The sequence below is a fragment of the Erinaceus europaeus genome, chromosome 16 (assembly GCF_950295315.1).
Source record: "Erinaceus europaeus chromosome 16, mEriEur2.1, whole genome shotgun sequence".
NCBI lineage: Eukaryota > Metazoa > Chordata > Mammalia > Eulipotyphla > Erinaceidae > Erinaceus > Erinaceus europaeus.
Genome location: NC_080177.1, coordinates 20,966,828 through 20,989,513, shown reverse-complemented (window position 1 = coordinate 20,989,513; position 22,686 = coordinate 20,966,828). Strand labels below are relative to the sequence as shown.

Sequence of the window (22,686 nt, the reverse complement as noted above, 5' to 3'; positions counted from 1 at the left end):
AAATTTATATGGTGAAGCAATACCCTTCCCCCCACCCCCAGTGTGTGGGGCCTCAACAAGGTCACTAGGTGTTGATAGAGGCATGGGAATCATGAGGTTTGTCGCCATACAAGGAGAGGAAGAGTCGGCACTCCTCTTTCCACTCATTCGCAGCAGCAGAAGCCATAGGACAAAATAAGAATGTAGCTGTGGAAGTCCCCAGCTCCCCACCTGCAGGGAGCTTGCATCACAAGTGGTGAAGCAGGTCTGCAGGTGTCTTTCTTTCTTTCTCCCTCTCTATTTCCCCCCTCTCCTCTCAGTTTCTCTCTGTCCAATAAAATAGAAAGTTAAAAAAAAAAAAAAAGCTACCAGGAGTGTTGGATTTGTACTATTGGCACCAAGCCCCAGTGATAACCCTGGTGGCAATTAAAAATATAAATAAATAAATAAATAAATAAATAAATAAAAGAATGTAGCCACCTATACCAGAACACCTCCTTAGGCCACATACCTGGCTGTTCCTTTGATCTGAACTTCCCAGCTCCAGAAGGAGAAACAAATTGTTTTTTGTGACCACCACATGGGTCCACCACGCCAAGAGGAAGTTCCGTGAGTGAGTGGTGCAGTGGTACTATGGTGGCTCTTTGCTGCCCCCTCTGTCACACACACACTTTCTACCTGGAAAAAAGGGGGGAGGAGAGGGGACCCTGCAGGGGGGACTGCAGTAGGATTGCACAGGCACAAAGCCCCAGTAAAGTCCTGGCAGTAAGGGAAAAAAAGATTATTTCTAGAATATTCTGCACTTCTAGTATCTTCAGATTCTGGGAAACAAAAATACTGAAATGAACTCAGAAAGAAGTGAACAGTGGGACAGTTAGGTCACCTGGTACTTTCTTGCTGGGATCTCTGAGGTCTCTAAATTTACTGCAAAAAAAAAAAAAAAAAAATCCTGCAACACCTCCCTTGCTAGGAAGACATGTTTTGACAAGACTGCTACCAAAGCATTTCCTGAGAGCCTATAGGGCTGTGTTGCTTCAGAAAGAGCCAGGTTGGCGACTGTGGGGAAAACCCCAGGAACTGCAGCAAGAGCCAGAAGTCCTTGGGAAGAATCCCTCCCCCTCAGCACTGTGCTAATTTGCACTTCCTTTCTCCCCTGGCTCTGGGCCCTTCTCTTCCTTCCTCCAGGAAGCCCTCTGCTGCCAGTGCCCCCCACCCCCCTCCCCATAAGCCCCAGCAGCGAGGCAAATCCCTTCACCGGGATGCTTCCTATTTACCCGGCAGGAGACGCTTTCCAGGGCACACCTGGCGGCTCAAATCAAATCAAGAGGCTGGCCGCCTCATGGGCACTTCATTTGTATTCTCCCCGCAGAAGCTCAGCTCAGAAGCCAGATAAAGCAGGGCCTTCCCTGGTGCACGCCCAGGTGACAGGGTGCGTCTACACTGCAGTCGCCAACAGGGCCAGGGTGCAGATGTTACCCCTGAAACAGAATCCTTGGCGACCATCCACTTCTCTCCCTGCCTTCCCACCAGAATCTTGCAAAAAGAGTCTAATGCTGGCTCAGGGTCACTGAGTCCCTGGGAACAGCCTGGTGCAGTGCAATTTTTGACCACTAAAGTACAGCGCCGCGGTGGGGGTGGGGGTGGGGTGGGGTGGTGGTCAGGGACAGACCCACTGGGTACACACTTTGCAAAACCCAGTTTACATTGAGGGGCTGGGCCATTGTGCACCTGGTTGAGTGCACAAGCAAGGACCTGGGTTCAAGCCCCTCAGTCCCCACATTCAGGTGGAGGGCAGAAGCTTCATGATTGGTGAAGCAGTGCTGCAAGTGTCTTTCTCTCTTCCTCTCCAATTAATTAATTTAATTAAAAACAGTCAATTTTAAGGAGACAGCCACAGAACGCTAAGACAGGCATAAGGTCTTCACGAGTGCGTCTGGGCTACACATGCAAGGAGCTGGCGGTGGCTCAAGGACTTCAGCTCCATCTTCAAGCCACTGCATGGGGTGGTACCACCCCAGCCTGGGTCCCTTAGCTCTCGCCTTCCCAGTGTCCTGCTGGCTCACCTTACAACACTTGCAGAAAATTAGATTTGCAGAGGAAGCTGCTGAGGTACAGTTTTTGTAAAAGGAACAGGATTCGTAGCTACTGGGCAGTAAGAGAAGTGGGCAACCCTTCCTTCTATGCCAAGTGTGTTTCAAAACGTCTACAGACAAAGGAGGAAACTTAACCCAGAAGAGGTTTCTAAGCCCCTGGCCAATGTGTGAGCATCCGTGGTTAGTACAGGAGGGTGGGCTGAGGGAGAGGTGACCCTTCTCCAGCCTCCAGCCTCCAGCTTTCCCTATGTGAAATGAGGGGTGTCTCCCCTACTGTGCCCAGACCCTACCACTCCCCTTGAGAAAGTGTGTTTGTAAGACTGAGCTGGCTGGTGAGAATGGTGGGGCGTGGTGGGAAGGTTTTCAGCCTGACTGAGAGTCCCACTAGGAGCAGACAAGGGCACTCCTGTGAGTCAGGGACCCGCTGTCCTGGTGCAGAACAGGCCCTAGCATCTGCCGAGCTCCCAGCAAGTGCTGCTGAGTCCCCTGGCACTCTCTGCATGTCCCTGCAAGCAGAATGTTCCTCCTCACCTCTGCTGAGAGCTAGATGACTCCCACTCATGACAAGGGCAGCCCAGGCCATCCCTGATGGGCACCGTCTCCTGGAGGAGTCCTGATCCCCGTGAATGTCTCGACTCCCGAGTGTACAGAATGGGGGGGTAGGAGGGCCGGAGGGAACATTTGGGAGCATTTTAGTCAAGACAAATTATCTGGTTAGTTTTAAGCACATGTCTGATAACTGCTTGTCTGGCAGCGTCAGGTACTTTCTGTGCCCAAAGAAACAGCATGTGAGGAGAGAAAGGGCTAGAAAGCCTGGTGTGAAGTCGTGTCACTTGCTATTCAGCATCCCTGAGCTCTGGGCTCTCTTCCCAGAGGGGCCCCATGGGAACCTGGGAGGTGAGCAGGGGACATGTCAGCTGCCAATCAGTCACCCAGCACCTACCCTTCTCTTTGGTAATCTTCGTCCAGATTTGACAGGAGCTGCGAGCCCGCGGTGGAGAGGTCGACTGCCGCCAGGGGCAAGTCCCGATAAGCAAAGTTCACCAGCTGCACGGGAGCAATGCTCTTGGTCTCCTCGTCTATTTGTTGGGAGATGATCTCAACTTCAGAAATTCCTCCTTCTATGGCAGGCCTGAGTGGGGAGAGGAGGGAAACAGAGCAGAGATATGGACCTCAAAATGTAGGCATGTCTCCATTTCCTGAGAAGGAGGGAGCAGAAATGGGCATATGAGCTGGGAGGGGGTGGCATCAGGGGCATATATGTATGTGAGGTTGTTGCTCTTTCTCCTTGCCTTGCCAGCCACCCAAAGGACTGGATGGAGTTCCCCACATCTGTGGCCAATGGAGGAGTTGGGGGGAGGAGGTAGTGGGAGACTGGGAAGAAGAATCACTCAAGTCTGAAAATCTGAGCTTTGGAGCCAAGGTCAGTCTACAGGAAAGGTATAGACCCACATGGAAATTCTGCCAATAAACAAATCAGGGCTTAGATTTCTAGGTTCCGCTGTTACTGGCTTTCATATTGGAGTAATATATTGTTAAACTTGCCTTCTGGGCTCCTTTGGGGTATTTTTATTTCCATATAAAACTAAAGAAATTTTTGTTTACCAGCTAGTGGGGTAGAGCTGGCTTATGGAGACCAGACTGGCCTCAGGCCATAGGGTGGCTCTTTTTTTTTGGGGGGGGGGAGGGAATGTTCCTAGCTGCCACTTCCTTCCCACTAGGCCTGACCCACTCCTTCTTTAAGTTTGAAGGCAGGAGATGCGGGAGTCACTCATCAAACGTGTAAAGAGTTGTGGGTCTCCCTTTATCTTCAGACTCAGGGAGGACACTGCAAGTGCTCAGGTTCCTCAGCATGAGCAGTACCACCTTCTAGCTCACCAGGGGTGAACCTGGACATTCGTGGAGGCATGTTTAGTTGCTATAATGACCACAGGAGATCACGACTGACATAAGCAGGAATGGGGGCATTATGCATTCATTCCACAGTGCATCAACCATGAAGAGCTGCCACGCCCAGATACCGACTGGTTTCACTCTCACTCCCCCCAAGATGTCACCTTTGGTCTTTCCAACACATTCTTAGCCCTTTCTTGTCCTGTAGAATCTGAAGGGTTGGGTCTTGCGCCTCTGGCCAAACAACAAGAAAGGTTGGTAAAGAGGAATATGGAGCAGGTGGGAGGGGAGCTATGGAGTGATGGGGAGCTCTGAATTCTAAACGTCTCCCCGACAACCAGCAGTGAAAAGCTAGCCAGTAACATTGCAGATATCTAGGAAGGTTTAAACAGAATCTAGTACTTTTTTTTTTTTTGCTTGAATCATCCTGATAATTGAGGAGAAAGTGGGATTTTCTTTTCTTATGAATGGCTCCAGGTTGGATGCTGACTTCACCAAGTAAATTCAATGCCCTCCATCTTTTTTTTTTTTTTTAGGCCTTACTTAAATCTTTGCTTTTTGCTGCATGTCAAGCACAGATAATAATATTCATCATGGTATGACATTTACAAAGTGACTCAAGATCTCCAGACAGAATAGGCTTCTGTGTTTCCTCAACAACTGAAATAAAAAGGTGGGTGTTAGGTGGTGGGGGATGGGGGTGGGGAGACCCCAGCTCCCCTAGATGTTTCTAAAAGAATAGATGCTGGGTTGAATGTTTCTTCTGGACTCCTCAGGGAAACCACAGCTTGCTGACTTGAACACATAGGGCTTTGTGATCAAGGGGTTGTTCACAGAAGGCTGAGGTGAGTTTCTGAGACTGAAGGACATGATTCTGAGGTGTGTGAAACCAATACTTCTGCCCTCCTGACTTCCCTGCCCTCTGATCCTCTCCTGCCAGTGGTCATCAGAGCTGAGCCCCAACTCAGCTATGAGCTCAACTCAGCAGGAAGCTACAAGATTTCCTTGAGTGGAAGTGAGGGCCCTGTAGCTCATAGCTTAGGTCTTGAAATGGAAGCTGGGCATATTCAAGATGTTAAGAACAGGCTTTTTTCAATATGAGTCCCATGGCCTGTAGTGCTAATGTAATCAAGACCCTGCAGGCTTCAAGAGAAACTGTTACCGTTACCTTAACTACCTGGAACAATGAAGATGAAGCAGTTACAGAGTCATCTCCACTGGTAATCTTTCTACTGGGGAAGCCTCTCTGTATGGTTAGAGGACATCGGATCAGCTCCTCACAAGAAGAGACCTCTCCTGTCTCCTTCACGCCCCTGACCCCTGTCCCATCCATTAGTTCAAGCCCTTGGTCTTTCCTATTTACTCTAGGATTTACAGCCATGTAAATTCTTCATACATCTGTAATTAAATTTGTTCTTACTAATCTGTCTGATGTTAATTTGCTTGCTCAACCAGCCCAAGGAAGAACCTGGAGGGGAAAGGAGCAATTTTCCACACTCTGGTCTTGAAGATGAAGAACAGCATGTCAGACCAGGAATATTAATGACTCAACCCTTCCTTTTGCCATGTGACCCTACAGCTCTTCCAATCAACAGAAGAGTACTTCCCCCCAACCCAGCCCTTGAGGCTGTCTCCTCCAGTCACATGACTTGATTTGGCTAATGGGATGTTATTATCAACAGGACTCAAGGGCACTAAGGGGGCACTTGTGAATATCTGTTGGGGCTCTTGTTCTTAGGATGTTGTGACTGGAGGAGCCCAGGGGAGGATGGGAGGCACACTGAAACCAGCCTCAGCCACGTCAGCTGACAGTCAGTTGGGCACCCTGTCAGATAAAAAGACCTATCAAACTAGCTATCCTGGACATAGGAAGAATGCACTCTTAATGCCGTACTCTACTGCGGTGTTGTGGCTGGTTGTCAGATACATTATTGTGACAATGGGGACGGGGTTTATACTCCAGAGGACAGCAGTCAACCACCGCCAAGGAGGCAGGCTGAGGAAGTGGGGTTCATCGGATCTGCTGTTCTCCTCTCGCTGCCTTTGTCAAAGAATTGCAAAAACACAAACTAAATAACTGCTTGGCTGGTGCTTGGTAGGATTAAGTTCTTGGTCTACATGGCATTTTAGATTTAGGGAACTGAGAACAATTCTCCCTTAAGAGTTCTGTCCTGGTTTTGTAAAGCTTGCTTTTAGAAACCCTCTCATGATTTCTAAATTCCCTTGCAATTCTCATCTTGTTAATTCACCCTAAGCACTTCCTAATCTTGTCTGGAGGTTTGCTTTTGAAAGCTTTACCCACGATGGGTGGCCTCCACTAACAGAATCTTATGTAGTGGTTGCCTGAATTAGAAGGGCCTTTTCTTAGGCAGGAATTTATAGCTAGAGTTTTGAATTGCAAAATTTCTCTGATTTTCTTTCTTTTTTTTTCCACCAGGGTTATCACTGGGGCTTGGTGCCTGTACATGAATCCACCGCTCCCAGAGGCCACTTGTTTCTGCCCTCCCCCCACCTTTATTTGATAGGACAGAAAAAAAATCAGAGGGAGAAAGGGAGAGAGACAGAGAAACAGAGAGATACTTGCAGTACTTGCTTCACCACTCGTGAAGCTTCCCCCCCTTGCACATGGGGACCAGGGTCTTAAATCTGGGTCCTTGTGCTTTGTATGTATGCTTACTACAGGGTACACCACTGTCCAGTCCCTAATTTTTTAAATTAAAAAATGAGGTAATTCTAGAGAGAGGCAACATAGGGAGTGGGAGCAGGTTTTAAGAAAATCATTTTTGGCTGGGGCCAGGCAGTGGCGCACCCAGTTAAGTGCTCACATTACAGTGCACAAGGACCAAGGTTTGAGCCCCTGGTCCCCACCTGCAGGAGGAAAGCTTCACAAGTAGTGAAGCAAGGCTGCAGGTATCTTTCTCCCTCTTTATCTCCCCTTTTCCTCTCAATTTCTCTCTGTTTTTATCCAATAATAAATAGATAAAGATATTATAAAGAAGAAGAAGTCATTGTGTAGAGTTAGATTTGAAGAAAAACACCTCCTCCCAGAGTCCCCCCATTATCTGTATAACCAGTGAAGGAGCTAGTGGCGACACTTGTAGTCCTGATGCATCAACTCAGAACCCAAGTTCCCAGGGCTACTTACTGTGGACTGGTCATGTTGAATGATGAAGCCAGAGCCATGGGTTTTCTGGGTATCTTAGTGGGGCCTTCCTGTCTGGAGACCTGCCATCAGTATTTCTAAGTTCTACGAGATATGCAGATACAGTACCCTGAAAAATACAGAAGGGAAGGGTAAGAATTGATCACACTCAGGGAGTCGGGTGGTAGTGCAGCGGGTTAAGCGCACGTGACGCAAAGCACAAGGGCCTTTGTAAGAATCCCGGTTCGAGCCCCCAGTTCCCCACCTGCAGGGGAATCGCTTCACAGGAGGTGAAGCAGGTATGCAGGTGTATGCCTTTCTCTCCCCCTCTCTGTCTTCCCCTCCTCTCTCCATTTCTCTCTGTCCTATCCAACAACCAACGACATCAACAACAATAATAATAACTACAACAAGGCTACAACAACACGGGCAACGAAAAGGGAAAAAAAAAAAGCCTCCAGGAGCAGTGGATTCATGGTGGCAGCCACCGAGCCCCAGCAATAACCCTGGAGGCAGGAAAAAAAAAAAAAAAAGAATTGATCACACTCAAAGACCTCCTCAAATCAGCTAAAAATGAAAGTCCTTCAGGCTCTCTTCAAAGTCATGTTGAATAAATTCATGCAATTGCCTTGTAGGGAAGCTAACAAAGGCAGGGTTTCTCTCTTCTTCAGAGATGAAAAGTCAGGTCCATAATGACAAGGTAATTTTTCTGTCACTTATAGAGTGCAGAAGAGGCAAGTTCAAACCCAGGTATTTTGTTTTGTTTTGTTTTGTTTTGTTTTACCACCAGGGTTACTGGACAACTCAACCATTCCTGATTTAAAAAACAAAAAAATAGAGAAGCTGAGAGATAGAGATGGGTAGAGAAAAAGAGAGGAAGAGAGAGAGGGGGCAGGGAGAATGACACTTGCAGCACTACTTCACTGCCTGTGAAACTTTCTTCCCTGTAGGTGGTAATTAGGGGGGCTTGAACCCAGGACCTCACTGGTGCACTCTACCATGAGCCACTACGATGGGCCCTTTCTGATTCTCATCCAAGGTTCTTCCCACTAAACTGCTGTGTTTATAGAAATTAGAGTAATTTGATGCTATAGTTTTAGGAGTCTCAGAAAGAAACTTTGTCTCAAGAATCTTAAATGTTTTCCCACAAAATTGGTCTTCCCATTTCTTTCCCCCTTAGGGTAGTTCTTCTTCTCCCCTCATCCATGTCTTTCCTCTTCTTCTGAGTTGGGTCTCTCCGTGAGACTAGCACCGCCCAGAAAACCAGGTTGGCTGGGGTCAGAGTCTTGCCCCCACTCACTGGCCTTATGTCCTTGTGGAAGATACTGCCTCACTATCCCTAGTGTCTCTACCTATAAGATGGGAATAATGATAGAACTAATTTTTTTAAATAGTTGGGTTTTTTTTTAGTTTTTAATATTTATTTATTTTTCCCTTTGGTTGCCCTTGTTGTTTTTCATTGTTGTTGTAGTTATTGTTGTTGTTATTGATGTCGTTGTTGGATAGGACAGAGAGAAATGGAGAGAGGAGGGGAAGACAGAGAAGTGGAGAGATAGACACTTGCAGACCTGCTTCACCACCTGTGAAGTGACTCCCCTGCAGGTGGGGAGCCAGGGGCTTGAACCAGGATCCAAATGGCAGTCCTTGAGCTTTGCACCACTGCACTTAACCCACTGTGCTACCGCCTGACTCCCGATAGAACTAATTTTTAAAATAAAATGTATTGGGTTTTTATTGTAATGAGAAAGATACAGAGAGAGACCAGAGTGCTGCTCAGCTCTGGCTTATGGTGGTGCTAGGGATTGAACCTGGGACTTCGGAAGTTTAACCATTATGCTATCTCCCTCCACTCACTAAATGAGCCAATTCATGTCAAGCAGATAGTGCCTGACATAGCCTTTATCAACATAGTTTTATATTTAAAATATTAACTTGCACAGCATCTGGATGGCTAAATGTAAGATGTCCATTTCAAGCGTGGACCAAATAAAATGTACTAGTCCGTGAACCAGTGCTATGAGATCATCTAGAAGTCTCCTGGGAGACAGTAATGATCTGGCAGAAAGTACACAAAGAGACAGAGCCAGGTTCTGGGTGATTTTGAGTAATTTACTAGGGAGGTGATTCAAAGGGCCAATGCTTTTATAAGCTGTTCTCAAAGGCGAATTGCTTTTCCTACAAGGCAGCAATTTAATACAATCCCCCGCCCCCCAAATCCTAAAGGCTCAGAGGCAGTTACACAATTGAGACAAAGGGTAGAATTCATCATCATAAGCCCTCTTGTGGGCCTCTCCAGACCTTGCTTTCAGTATAAAGCAGCAATGGTAGGGACGCCCCCCTCTCCCAAGGGAGGCTGGGTCATCGTACTCTGTCACTGGAGCAAGACTGGCCCTGAAATGAGTGCAGTCTAGAATGTTCCCAGCTGGGGCCATGAACTGTGAGCTCAGACTGACAGAGACTCAGAGGTTATATAGGCTCCTGTGCTAAATATGAATATACATGGACTCTGGATCAGACTGATGGGTTAAACACTTAGTTATTTTCATAGATTTTCTTCTAGTTTGGGAGCTACTCTATACCCTAAACCAGCTTTCTAGTTTTATTCTCAATTCTGGCACTATCTTCCCAGACAATATTTTTAGTCCACCTCCATGTTAGCTATCAAGCTCAAGCAAAAACTATGAAAGTCATGGGCCCCTAGGAATATATCTAAAATAGACTTCCTAGCTTCTTCCCACCCCCAAATCCCTATTCTCATCTGCTCTATTCCCACTTCTTGACTTTTGTTTCTTAAACATTTGTCCTGCTTTATATCTTACTGCCTTTCAGCTACCAAGTTGCAGATGTTACTATGATTCCATCCTGAACTCCCTGGGCAGACCACCTCACCTATCTGTCCCGGAACCACCTTACCTCTCCAAAGCTCTACCCCACTGGGGAGATAGAAACAGTGTGGAGGTATAGGTTGACCTGCCAACATCTATGTCCAGCTGAGAAGCAATTACAGAAGCCAGAACTCCCACCTTCTACACCCCATAAAGAATTCTGGTCCATACTCTTAGAGGGGGAGAAATATTACGGGAAGATGACTAGAAGGCTCTGAACTCCAATTTCATCAGGAGGACCCAGAGAGAGAAGAAGAAAAAAAGGAAGACATTCAGAAGTAGCAATAGGTGTAGGTATATGTGACTTAGAAAGGAAGAGAAGGCAGGACCATAGAGAAAATGGACAACTATATATATAGTTATAGAAATAATAGTCAATCCATATCTTTCTCTGGCTTATAGTGATGCTGGGGATTGAACCTGGGACCTTTAATGGCTAGTCAGTAGTTCACGGCTTTTATTTACAAATACATATTTACCAAGTTCTACTTGTTCTTTATTATTAATGGGTCACAGAAACCTTTTGTATGGTTCAAATTCACCCCTCAGCCAGACTGGGAAGCCTCCCAAAGTAGACCCCTCTCCAGGGCATCCTCAAGATGGGAACACAGCTGGGTAGAACATCATTCCAGAAGGGCACTCTTCACCTGCCCTGTTTGTGGGTACGTGTGTCATTATAACAGCTGAGACTAGGTGACCCACCTGACCAACCTTAACTACCCAGGTTTTTTTTCTTAACTTTTTTTATAATCATTTTTTATTTTTAATTTTTAATTTTCCCTTTTATTGCCCTTGTTATTGTTGTTGTTGTTATTGTTGCTATTGATGTCGTCGTTGTTGGATAAGACAGAGAAATGGAGAGAGGAGGGGAAGACAGAGAGGGGGAGAGAAAGACGGACACCTGCAGACCTGCTTCACTGCCTGTGAAGCAAAACCCCTACAGATGGGGAGCCGGAGGCTCAAACCAGGATCCTTATGCCAGTCCCTGTGCTTCGCGCCATGTGTGCTTAACCCGCTACCCAGGCTTTTAAAGAAAACAGAAAAGGTTGTAGATGGGCTAAATTGGCATTATGGAATGGGAGACTTTATGAAGTTTACTGGACAGTGAACATACAACCTTGGAGACTACATAAAAGAGTTCTGGTTTTATTGTTAATATTTTTTGTCAAGTTGTCTTTTAAATTTGTGACTAGCAGTGCAATACAAAACTGCAAAATGACAGCGTATAGTTCCACACTGCACCCACCACTAAAGTTCTGTGCCCCCAACCTCCAATGATAACCCACCATAGTTCTCACATCATCTTAAAGACTGTTGGTTTCTGTTACTTATGTATGTATGTATTTATTTATTTATTTCCCTCCAGGGTTATCGCTGGGGCTCAGTGCCAACACTACAAATCCACTACTCCTGGAGACCAGTTTTTCTCATTTCTGTTGCCCTTGTTGTTATTATTATTGTTATTGCTGCTATTGTTGCTGGATAGGACAGAAAAATCAAGAGAGGAGGGGAAGGCAGAGAGGGGGAGAGAACAATAGACACCTGCAGACCTGCTTCACTGCTTGTGAGGTGACCCCCCTGCAGGTGGGGAGCTGGGGGCTCGAACCAGGATTCTTAAACTGGGCCATGCGCTTCACACCATGTGCAGTTAACCTGCTGTGCTACCACCCAGCCCCCAGTTTTTTTTTAATTTTTCTTTCTTTTTCTCTTTAAAAATTCATATGCCTTAGTTTTCTACATTTAAAAAATATATTTGTTTATTTTTGGATAGAGAGAGAAGTTGAGAGGGAAGAGGGAGATAGAGAGAAAGAGAAGCCTACAGCACAACTTCCCTGCTAATAAAGCTTCCCCCTGCAGGTGAGGACTGGAGGCTTAAACCCTGGTCCTTGTGTGTGTTAATGTGTATACTCAACTGGGTTTGCCACTGCCCAGACCCTAGTCCTCTAGATTCTGCATATGACTGAAACTATCTGGTATCTGTCTCTCATCTCTTTGCTTATTCAACTATTGGCTTATCTTGTTTATTTCATCCATTTTGTCCCAAAGGGAACAATTTCATCTTTCTTGATTGCAGAATAGTATTCCATAGAGTATATAACCCATAACAATAACTACTACTAATACTACTACTATTATGTCTCCTTCTACTCCCCCTCCTCCCCCTCCTCCTTCTTCTCTTCCCTCCACCCTACCCAACTTCTTAAGCTAGTCATCTGTCAATGGACATTCAGGCTGCTTCCATTCTTTGGCTAGTATGAATTGTGCAGCTATGAACATAGGTGTGCACATGTGCATTGCACACTTCAAATGATTATTTTCATGTCCTTCGGATAAATACTTAAGAGTGGTATTGCAGATCATAAGGTATTTCCATCTTGATTTGCTTAAGTATAGGAGAGTCTGATGTTAATGCTGAAGACTCTCCTTGTTCTGGCTGACTACGGTAAAGCCCAAATTCTCCCTGCCACTGTTGCTCCTTTTTCCTCACTTGTGAAGATTGACACACTGCAATTGGCTTACATAACTTTTTAAAAAATATATTTAATTACTTTATTTATTGGATAAAGGCAGAGAGAAACTGAAAAGGAAGAGAAAGATAGAGGAGAGAGAGACACCTGCAGCACTTGTTTCACTACTAGTGAAGCGCCCCATCTGTAGGTGGGGACCAGGGGCTTGAACGCATGTCTTCCAGGTATGCCACTACTCAGCCCCCTGGGTTTACATGACTCTTAAGTCTCCTTTAATCTATGTTCCCCCTCTTATTTTTTTCCATGTAATTGACTGGAGAAGCTAGGTGGCATGCTATAGAAAAGCTTCCCAAGGAATGAATTGCAGTGCTTGTATCCCTTTCTGGAGGACTGTATCCTCTAGACTTCCTGTAAATTTTAGTTTGTCAGTAGAGTTCAATCAAATTCAGGATCAATGTCTTCCTTCGTGGCTGCAGACAGTGTCGTGACATCCACTCAGAAACAGGCAGTCTCTCCTTATTCCTCTTTTGTTGATATGAACAGTCACTGGCGATCACTTCCTACATGCACTAATTCTTTCAAGTTAACCATTCCTTCTTCGTGTCAGATTTTATCAAGACAGGCTCTCTCTCATCAACCATTTGATTACCCTAAAGTACAGATCACATAGAAAAGAAAGGATAAATGCGGGGGTTGGGCGGCAGTGCAGCGGGTTAAGTGCACGTGGTGCGAAGCACAAGGACCAGTGTAAGGATCCCAGTTCAAGCCCTGGCTCCCCACCTGCAGGGGAGTCGCTTCACAGGCGGTGAAGCAGGTCTGCAGACGTCTATCTTTCTCTCCCTCTCTCTGTCTTCCCCTCCTCTCTCCATTTCTCTCTGTCCTATACAACAATGACGACATCAACAACAACAATAATAACTACAACAATAAAACATCAAGGGCAACAAAAGGGAAAATGAATAATTTTTTTTAAAAATTAAAAAAGGATAAATGCTTAACTACCCCCCTCCAATTTACATATTGGCTTTCAAAATAATGAATGGATATCTTCCAAAGATGATCAACAAGATCTGTTTGTCTTCTAAAGCATGGTGGATTTAAGTACTTGCTCTGCGGCTAGGGAAATAACTCAACTGGCAGAGTGTAAGACTTGCATGCCTGAGGCTCCTGGTTCAGTCCTAATTGTTGCATGTACTGCACTGGTGTTCACCCCCACCCATGAAATAAATAAATATTTTAATAATTCACTCTGGGGGGCATGCAGTGGCACACCTGGTTAAGCACACACATTACGATGTGCAAGGTTTAAGCCCCTGCTCCCCACCTGCAGAGGGGAAGCTTCGACAGCGGTAAAACAGGTCTACAGGTGTTTCTCCTTTTCTCTCTCCCTCTACTTCCCCCTCCCCTCTCAATTTCTACCTGTCCTATCTAGTAAAAACAGAAAGGGAAAAAAAAAGGAAAAATGTTGGGAGCAGTGGATTTATAATGCTGAGCCCCAGCAATAATCCTGGTGACAACGACAACAACAAAAACCCACTCATTCTGGCAGCTGGAGGTTGTTCACTGGGTAGAGCACAGGAGTCACTTATGTGCAGCCCTGAGTTTAATCCTCAGCACTGCATATGTCTTTAAACACACACACACACACACACACACACACACACACACACACACACACACACACATCCCTCATTATGCATGGACCAGACAGGGAGATGCAGCAGTTTTCTGGAAAGTAGGGAAGAAATTATTGGCATCTCTAGATCAAGAAAAAAGTTCATGTTGGAGGGAGGGTAAGATCATATTTGGTTGGACAAGAACAGGCTGCTTCAGTCAGAGGTTTTGATCCTTAACAAATGGCACATTCAAGAAGGCATGATGATGTTATTTAAAAATATTTCCCAAACAAAATAACCTCCCAGCATAAGCCTAGCACTAAGCAGGTGTAGTCTGGCACTCTATAAATGAACATCTGAAGTGCAAACCTGCTGTCTCCTAAACCTGGTAAAAGCAGAAGGAAGAAAAACCTGTTTTGGATTCACTGGTCTGGCTGTGCTAGGTAAGGAAGGATGCCTTTTAAACTTTGGTGGTGGCGGGGAGCATTTTCTCTTGCTCGTGAGTCTATATGGTTGCCAGTATCATGTCTACTTGGCCCAGCCAGACCTGCAAAGTTCAAGTCTGCATGCAAGGAACTAGAGAACTAAAAGGGATCATTAGTTAAGATCAGATAATCAGCTCCCTCACCCAGCAGGTGAGAAAACCCATAATTCAGCTCACCTGTCCCCAGAGGCACCTGTCCCCAGTCCACACCTCACCCTTCATTTGTGGCACAGCATATGTGACCCACCTTCATATGTATCCCATTGGTTCCCAGGTCTAGTACTTTTCAGAATCCTTTTGGGCCTTTGCAGAACTATAAATTATAGGGCCAGGTGGTAGCACACCTAGTTGAGCGCACATGTTATGGTGCACAAGGACCTAGGTTCAAGCCCCCCAGTCCCCACCTGCAGAGGGAAAGCTTCACAAATGGTGAAGCAGGACTGCAGATGTCTCTCTTTATCTCTCCCTCTCTACTACTACCTTCCCTCTCAATTTCTGACTGTCTCTATCCAGCAAATAAATAAAAATAAAATTAAAAAAAAAGAAATATAAATTATAGGTGACACTTCAGAAATGTAGAGGCAGAGCTCAGCAGGTGGCATCTGAGAACTTTTTTTTTTGATTTAATAATGATCAACAAGACTATAGGATAAGAGGGGTACAATTCCCACCACCAGAGTTCCGTATCCCACCCCCTCCATTGGAAGCTTTCCTGTTCTTTATCCCTCTGGGAGCATGGGCCCAGGATCATGATGGGATGCAGAAAGTAGAATGTCTGGCTTCTGTAACTGTTTCTCCACTGGACAGAGGTGTTAGCAGGTCAATATATACTGCCAGCCTGTTTCTATCTTTCCTTAGTGGGGCAGGGGTCTGGAGAGATGGGGTTTCAGGATCTGAGAACTTTTTTTAAAGTTCCCAGATGTTTATAAGCAGCAACCACTCCATCTGGTCCTTTAGGTCAGCGGTTCTCAAACTTTTCACTGCACAAGGGCCTGGAGGGCTGATGAGAACACAGGCTGTTATTTGGGGTTAATGGTTATTAGTACAGGGATATACTTCCTCATTTCCCTGTGAAAGTGGTTTGCAGAACACTCTTACCTCCCAGCTTAGGCCCCTTTCCATCACCATGAACCTGGACTCCAAATTTCTCTGAATCTCCTCCTCCCCCCTGCTTCAGAGTCCTTTGCTTTGGTGAAATACACCCCACCCAGTCAAAGTGTTAATTTGTGTTTTCCTTTTCTATTCTTTTTTTTTTTTTTAATTTTTTTTATATTTATTTATTTTCCTTTTTGTTGCCCTTGTTGTTTAGCATTGTTGTGGTTGTTGTTGTTATTGACATCATTGTTGTTGGATAGGACAGAGAGAAATAAAGGGGGGGAGACAGAAAGGGGGAGAGAAAGATAGACACCTGCAGACCTGCTTCACCACTTGTGAAGCGACTCCCCTGTAGGTGGGGAGCTGGGGGCTCGAACTGGATCCTTAAGCCAGTCCTTGCGCTCCTTTTCTGCTTTTTTAAAAATTATTTATTGAGTTAGTTTGGATAGAATAAGAGAGAAAAATTGAGAGAGGAGGGGGAGATAAAGAAGTAGATAGGTAGGTAGATAGACAGACAGACAGAGAGACAGAGGCCTATAGCACTGCATCTTTTATGATGCTTCCCCCGTACTGGGAACTGAGGGCTTGAACGCAGTCCATGCACATTCAACCAGGTGTGCCGCCATCCAACCTCCTCTGTCCTTATCTCTTAGCATGATTTCAAGTTTCACCTCAGATGAGGTAAAGAAGATGATTTCATCATTTGGGAACTTCTCTTTATTTATTTATTTCCTTTTGTTGCCCTTGTTTTTATTGTTGTAGTTATTACTGTTGTTGTTATTGATGTCGTTGTTGGATAGGGCAGAGAGAAATGGAGAGAGGAGGGGAAGACAGAGAGGGGGAGAGAAAGATAGACACCTGTAGACCTGCTTCACTGCCTGTGAAGCAACACCCCTGCAGGTGGGGAGCCAGGGCTTGAACCGGGATCCTTATGCCGGTCCTTGCTCCTTGTGCCACCTGCGCTTAACACGCTGCGTTACTGCCCGACTCCCAAGGGAACTGATATTTTTAAGACAGTCTTAGAGGACACTGATGTACTGACTCAGGCACATTTTGATTCTGGAATCAGAAAGTTTGCTGGGGGTAAGGATGTAGCTGTATTTTGCAAATGAAGTTAGCTGATTGCTATATTGTTTGATGGCAATATCTGCAGAACTGACCTTGCAGGAGATCAGACATACCAGTTAAATACTTTTTTTTTTTGTTGCAAATAACAGAATACCTGACTAAAAGGAACTTGGGCAGTAATAGCTTAATTATCTTCCAGGACAAGAGACTTGTAGACAGTGGCTCAAAGACCAAGAGCTTGTATTCTCTTTATCCTTCCTTCCTTTGCCCTCTATAGCATGCATTTACTCACACTTACTGCTCTGTGGTTACAGAATGGCTGCTACTTCTCCAGCCTTCACATCTTTGTACCAACCCCCAAACAAGAAGAATCAAAGATTTTCCTCACAAACCTCTGAGCTCTTATTCAGCAGATACTATCTAAACCCTCTAGCTAAAATCTTCCGATGTTTCCTTGTAAAGATCTGGGTCACATGGGAATAAGGAATGAAATGAGGACCTAGACAAGCCATGATTCAAGCTTTGAAGCCAGGCTTATTGTCCCCAGAGATGAATAGAGCTACTCTTAATAAGCAAGAAGTGAGAATGGGGTTCAATCCCCAACACACCCATAAACTAGAGGTGAACAGTGCTCTGGTGTCTCTGTATCTCTCTCACTAATATGAAATAAAATAAAACAGAATAAATGAAATAAATAGGAGCTAGCACTTAGTTAAATGCAGGTGTTACCATGTGCAAGGGCCTGGGTTCAATCCTTCAGTCCCCACCTGCAAGGGAAAGGCTTCACAAGTGGTGAAGCAAGTGTTGCAGGTATTTCTATGTCTCTTCCTCTCCCTCGCCCCCTCCCTCCCTATTTTCCTTCTCTCTCAGTTTCTCTCTGTCCTATCAAAATAAACAAACAAATGACATTTAAAATAAAACATATTTTTAGAAATAAATGAGAATGCACTGTTTGTTGTGATATGATTCTGAGTCACAAATAAATTAATTTCCTGAGTCCCCTAACAAAAATCATACAAATGTTGGTAAGTGGCTCACAGGAGATAAGATCTGCTCTCCTGACTGGGAGTATGGACCAACCTGTCAACGCCCATGTTCAGTGGAGAAGCAATTACAGAAGCCAGACCTTCCACCTTCTGCACCCCATAATGGCCCTGGGTCTATACTCCCAGAGGGATAAAAACTAGGAAAGCTATCGGGGGTGGGGGTGGGGGTGGGGGACGGGATATGGAGTTCTGGTAGTGGGAATTGTGTGGAGTTTTACCCCTCTTATCCTATGATTTTTGTCAGTGTTTCCTTTTTATAAATATATATATATATATATATATATATATATATATATATATATATATATATATATAGCTCTCCTCAAACCTCACTACTTGCAAGTGAGGTGAGTTTTGACATCACAAAGCCTATTGCAGAATCTGCTCCCAGGGAGAAGCCACCAGGTGCAGGCACCTGTCACGGACATGATGTTCTTCTGCACTCCCAGGAGGTGTAGGGCGTGTTTCCTGTGCTAGATGAGACAGATTTCTGCATTAACAGCATAAGGTCACCCTTGTTATTACCTTGACCCGTTCATACCTTACTTCATTAACAAAGAGTTCGAATGCAGAAAAATCAATCATGCACCTGAGCATTCTTCCACTCCAATCTCCAGGCTGCTGAAAAATTCTCAGCTGTTAATCCTCATGGACAGGGAGCCCAAAGAGACTCTTTCCAAGGTGCAATTCAGTCATCAACAACTCCTGCCCCTCACTTCTCATTTGGGCTCTTTTTCTCTTCCACAGTCATTTAGCCAGTTACTGGTTTCAGTTATCAGTAATCAGTGGTGTTTTTTTTTTTCTTATATGACCACAAGGTTTATTTCTAGGGTTCAGTACCTGCACTATGAATTCACTGCTCCCAGGGCCATTTTTCCTTTTTTGTTTTATTTTACTTTTGTTTAGTTTTAGTTTTTATATATAGGACAGATAGAAATTGAGGAGAGAGGAGATAGCAAGGGGGGGAGAAAGAGTGGCATCTGCAGATCTGCTTCACTATTTGCGAAGCATCCCCCTTGCATGTGGGGAGCAAGGGCTTGAAACAGGGGTCCTCATGCACGGTAAAGGTATGCCCAACCAGGTGTGTGCCTGCTGGCTCCCGGGAAGCCATTTGGACAAATCTCAGAAAGTATGGAAAATACAATGCAAGCTCTCACAGAACTATCAACTGAGCCAGCCATCCAAAGTCACTCAGAGAGCATCAGAAAATCACAAGGACCAGAATCACAACCTACCTCTTTCCCCTCACCAGTTTTTTCCTCATTGACACACTTCCCAAGCTGAACCTCCATGTCCCTGCTGGGCTAAAGGACCCAGTGGTTCCTCGCCCCTGGGAGGTCCAGGCCAAAAAGACTACCATCCAGCATCCTCAACTCCAGTCTGGCCTTTTCACTCCAGAATCCTGCAGATTTCTGAGAAACTTGATTATTTACGATTTTTTTTGGATGTGTCAACAATAAGCTAGAGCTATACTGGTGGCTCCATCACCCCCAAGCATCCCACAGTCAAGCAAATTTCAGGTATAAATGCCACATTTTAAAGGGCTGAGCTGTGGCACACCTGATAGGGCGTACATGTTACAACTCGCAAGGCCTGGGGTTCAAGCCCCCTGTCCCTACCTAGAGGGTGAAACTTCACAAGTGGTAAAGTAGTACTGCTCATGTGTTTCTTTCTCCTTCTCTATCACCCTTTCTCTCCTCAATTTATCTCTGTCTCTATCCTAAAAATAAATAAATAAATAAATGCCACACTTTCCAAAGTTTTCCAAAACAATGTTCTGCTTTATATGATGTTAACTAAAATATGTTAAGGGCCCACATAGAATTTTTTTGTTGGCTTCTACATGGAACCAGGCAAGTAACTATTCTTTGGTGAATGGAAGAGAAAACTATCTTTCTCTGATGCTTTTCATACTACATTTAAAATGATACAAAGATGACTCCATTCTTTACTTGCCTGTATCTATGACTGCTGAATTATATGCTAAGATCAGTGCTCCCCATGTGATGGTTTCACAAGGTGGGGCCTTTGGAAGGTATTAGTGCATGGGGGTGGAGCCCTCATGAATGAAGAGATGACTTCTCTTCCTGTAATTTGAGGACACAATGAGAATAGGTATTGGCAAAGCAGGCAATGTCTTCATCAGGTACTGGGCCTATCTATCATTGCCCCATCTTGGGCCTCACAGCCTCCAGGATTGTGAGAAATGAATGTTCACTGGTCCAGCCATCCAGTGTCTGTGTTGTTCTATTATGGCCGTCACAACAGACTGAAGCAGTCAAGTAACATTTTCCTCTTGCTGGACTTGACCATGTGACTTGCATTGTCCATGCAAACTGGATAAGCTGTTCTGGTAGATAATTTTATGTCACAATTTGACCCGTAAAAAGAATATTTGTCAAAAGCAACAACAACAACAAAATGATCCCACCCCAAAATGGAGAGAGGATATGAATATATTGTTCACCAAAGAAGAGATCCAAAAGGCCAACAGACATATGGAAAAATGCTCCAAATCACTGATTGTCAGAAAAATGCAAATAAAAACAATAATGAAATACCACTTCACCCCTGTGAGAATGTCATATGTCAGAAAGGATAATAACAACAAATGCTGGAGAGATTGTGGGGGCAAAGGAACCCTCTTGCACTGCTGGTGGGAATATAATTTGGTCCAAACCCTATGGAAAGCAGTTTAGAGAACTCTCAGAAGGCTAGAAATGGACCTACACTATGACCCAGCAAATCCTCTTCTGGGGATGCAACCCAAGGAACCAAACATACCCATCCAAAAAGATCTGTGTATAACTATGTTCATAGAAGCACCATTTGTAATAGCAGAAACTTGGAAGCAACCTAGGTATCCAACAACAGATGAGTGGTTTAAAAAGTTGTGGTATATACATACAATGAAATACTACTCAGCTATTAAAAATAATGAACTCACCCTTTTTGCCCCATCTTAGCTGGAGCTTGAAGTGTTAAGTGAAATAAGCCAAAAAGAGATGGATGAATATGGGATGATCTCACTCATAGACAGAAGTTGAAAAATAAGAATAGAAGAGGGAAAGATAATGTAGTACTTGGACTGAGTTTGGTGCATTGCACCCAAGTAAAGGACTGAAAAGGGGTGTTTCAAGTTCACCATATGGGGTCAGAGTGGTGGGGTCGGTGCAAACTGTACTCTTATTAACTCACAGTCTTATCAATTATTATTAATTCAATCTGCCAGGGGGAAAATATATTGAATATTTCAAGTTCTACATTTTAATCTGAGTATTTCTTTAGTATAAACACTTAATGTATCAAATTTGTAAACTGAATTCAGACCTTGAGCTTAAATTGGGTTTTTTTTATTATTTTTTATTGGGGGATTAATGTTTTACATTCGACAGTAAATACAATAGTTTCTACATGCATAACATTTCTCAGTTTTCCGCATAACAATGGGCTTAAACTGTTAAAGCAGCTTGAAATATAAGGTTTTTCTTAAAGGAAATTTGTGGGAGCTGGGCAATGTACCCTGATGAGTACACACGTTACCATGTATAAGGAACTGGGTTTAAGCCCCCAGTCCCCACCTGCAGGGGGGAAGCTTCATGAATGGTGAAACAGTGCTGTAAATATCTCTCTCCCCCTCCATCTCTCCCTTCCCTCTGTTTCTGTCATGCCAAATAAATAAATAAATATCAAAAAGGTAGAAAGAAAGGAAAGGAAATATAAGAGGACCTAGTGGGGTTTGAATTTTTATGTAGAAAACTGAGAAATGTTGCCCATGTTCAAACTATTATATTTTATTTTACTGTTGACTGTAAATCATTAATTCCCCAATAAAGAAATTAAAAACAAAAAAGAAAGGAAGTAAGGAAAGGAAAAAGGACATTTGGTCGAATATTCCTTCTGGATGTTTCTATCCATGGATGATATCAACAAACTGGTAAACCAAGTAAAGTAGATTACCCTCCAATGTGGGTGGTTCCCACTTGATCTGCTGAGGGCCCGAATAGAATAAAAGACTGAATAGGAAAGAATCCTCTCCCTGCCTGAGCTGGAGCATCAGTCTTTTGCTGTCAGACTGCTGTGAATAGACACCATGGGCTATCCTGGCTCTGGACTTCTTAGCTTTCGCAATGGTGAGCCAATTCCTTATCATAAATATCAGCAAACATATGACAGTGACTGTCTTGTCGCCCCTCTTGCACATCACTCTGACAGTATCCATGCCCAGCCTGGGCTGCTGGAACTTGATCACTAGCCTATCCCAGGTCAGTCAGTCACAGCACCCCTATGCCTGGGAGGGAGCTCCTTCAAGACCAGAAAAACTACCTGGCTGTGACCAAACTAAACTGCCAACACCACAGCCTTGAGCTAAATATAATTTTTTTAAAAATTTATTTATTTATTTATTTATTTTCCCTTTTGTTGCCCTTGTTGTCTTTTTTTATTGTTGTTGTAGTTATTATTGTTGTTGTTGTTATTGATGTGGTTGTTACTGGATAGAACAGAGAGAAATGGAGAGAGGAGGGGAAGACAGAGGGGGGAGAGAAAGATAGACACCTGCAGACCTGCTTCACCGCCTGTGAAGCGACTCCCCTGCAGGTGGGGAGCCGGGGGCTGGAACCCGGATCCTTACGCCGGTCCTTGCGCTTTGCACCACCTGCGCTTAACCCACTGCGCTACCGCCCGACTCCCCATAATTTTTTTAAAGTCACTCTTGGTCCATTATTAGTCATTTCTCTGGTTCAGGAACAATATTAAACCTTGAGATTATCAAGATAAGTGAGACATAGTCCCAGCAGTTGAGAAACTCGTGGGCTAGTGATGAAGACAGATGCATGGATGGAAATTAAAATTCAAAGAGGTGAGAATGATGAAACATTACAAAAGAGTGTTTTGAAAGCTGTAAACTTCTTTATA

The 22,686-nt window shown here is 44.5% G+C and overlaps 1 protein-coding gene across 9 annotated transcripts in view; it reads right to left on the bottom strand.

The window, feature by feature from the left end:
• TMEM266 (transmembrane protein 266) overlaps window positions 1-22,686 on the bottom strand; it is a 151,986-nt gene that overhangs the window by 73,648 nt on the left and 55,652 nt on the right. For 7 of the 9 annotated variants that reach the window (XM_060174690.1, XM_060174697.1, XM_060174693.1 and 4 more), the window contains 2 exons: window positions 7,111-7,237; window positions 3,016-3,204 (listed from right to left, as the gene is read on the bottom strand). In XM_060174690.1, the coding sequence (XP_060030673.1) occupies window positions 3,016-3,204; window positions 7,111-7,148 (227 nt within the window). In that variant the 5' untranslated portion in view covers window positions 7,149-7,237. Of the gene's footprint in view, window positions 1-3,015; window positions 3,205-7,110; window positions 7,238-22,686 lie in introns of those variants that run through there. The other 2 variants (XM_060174698.1, XM_060174701.1) reach the window with 1 other exon arrangement.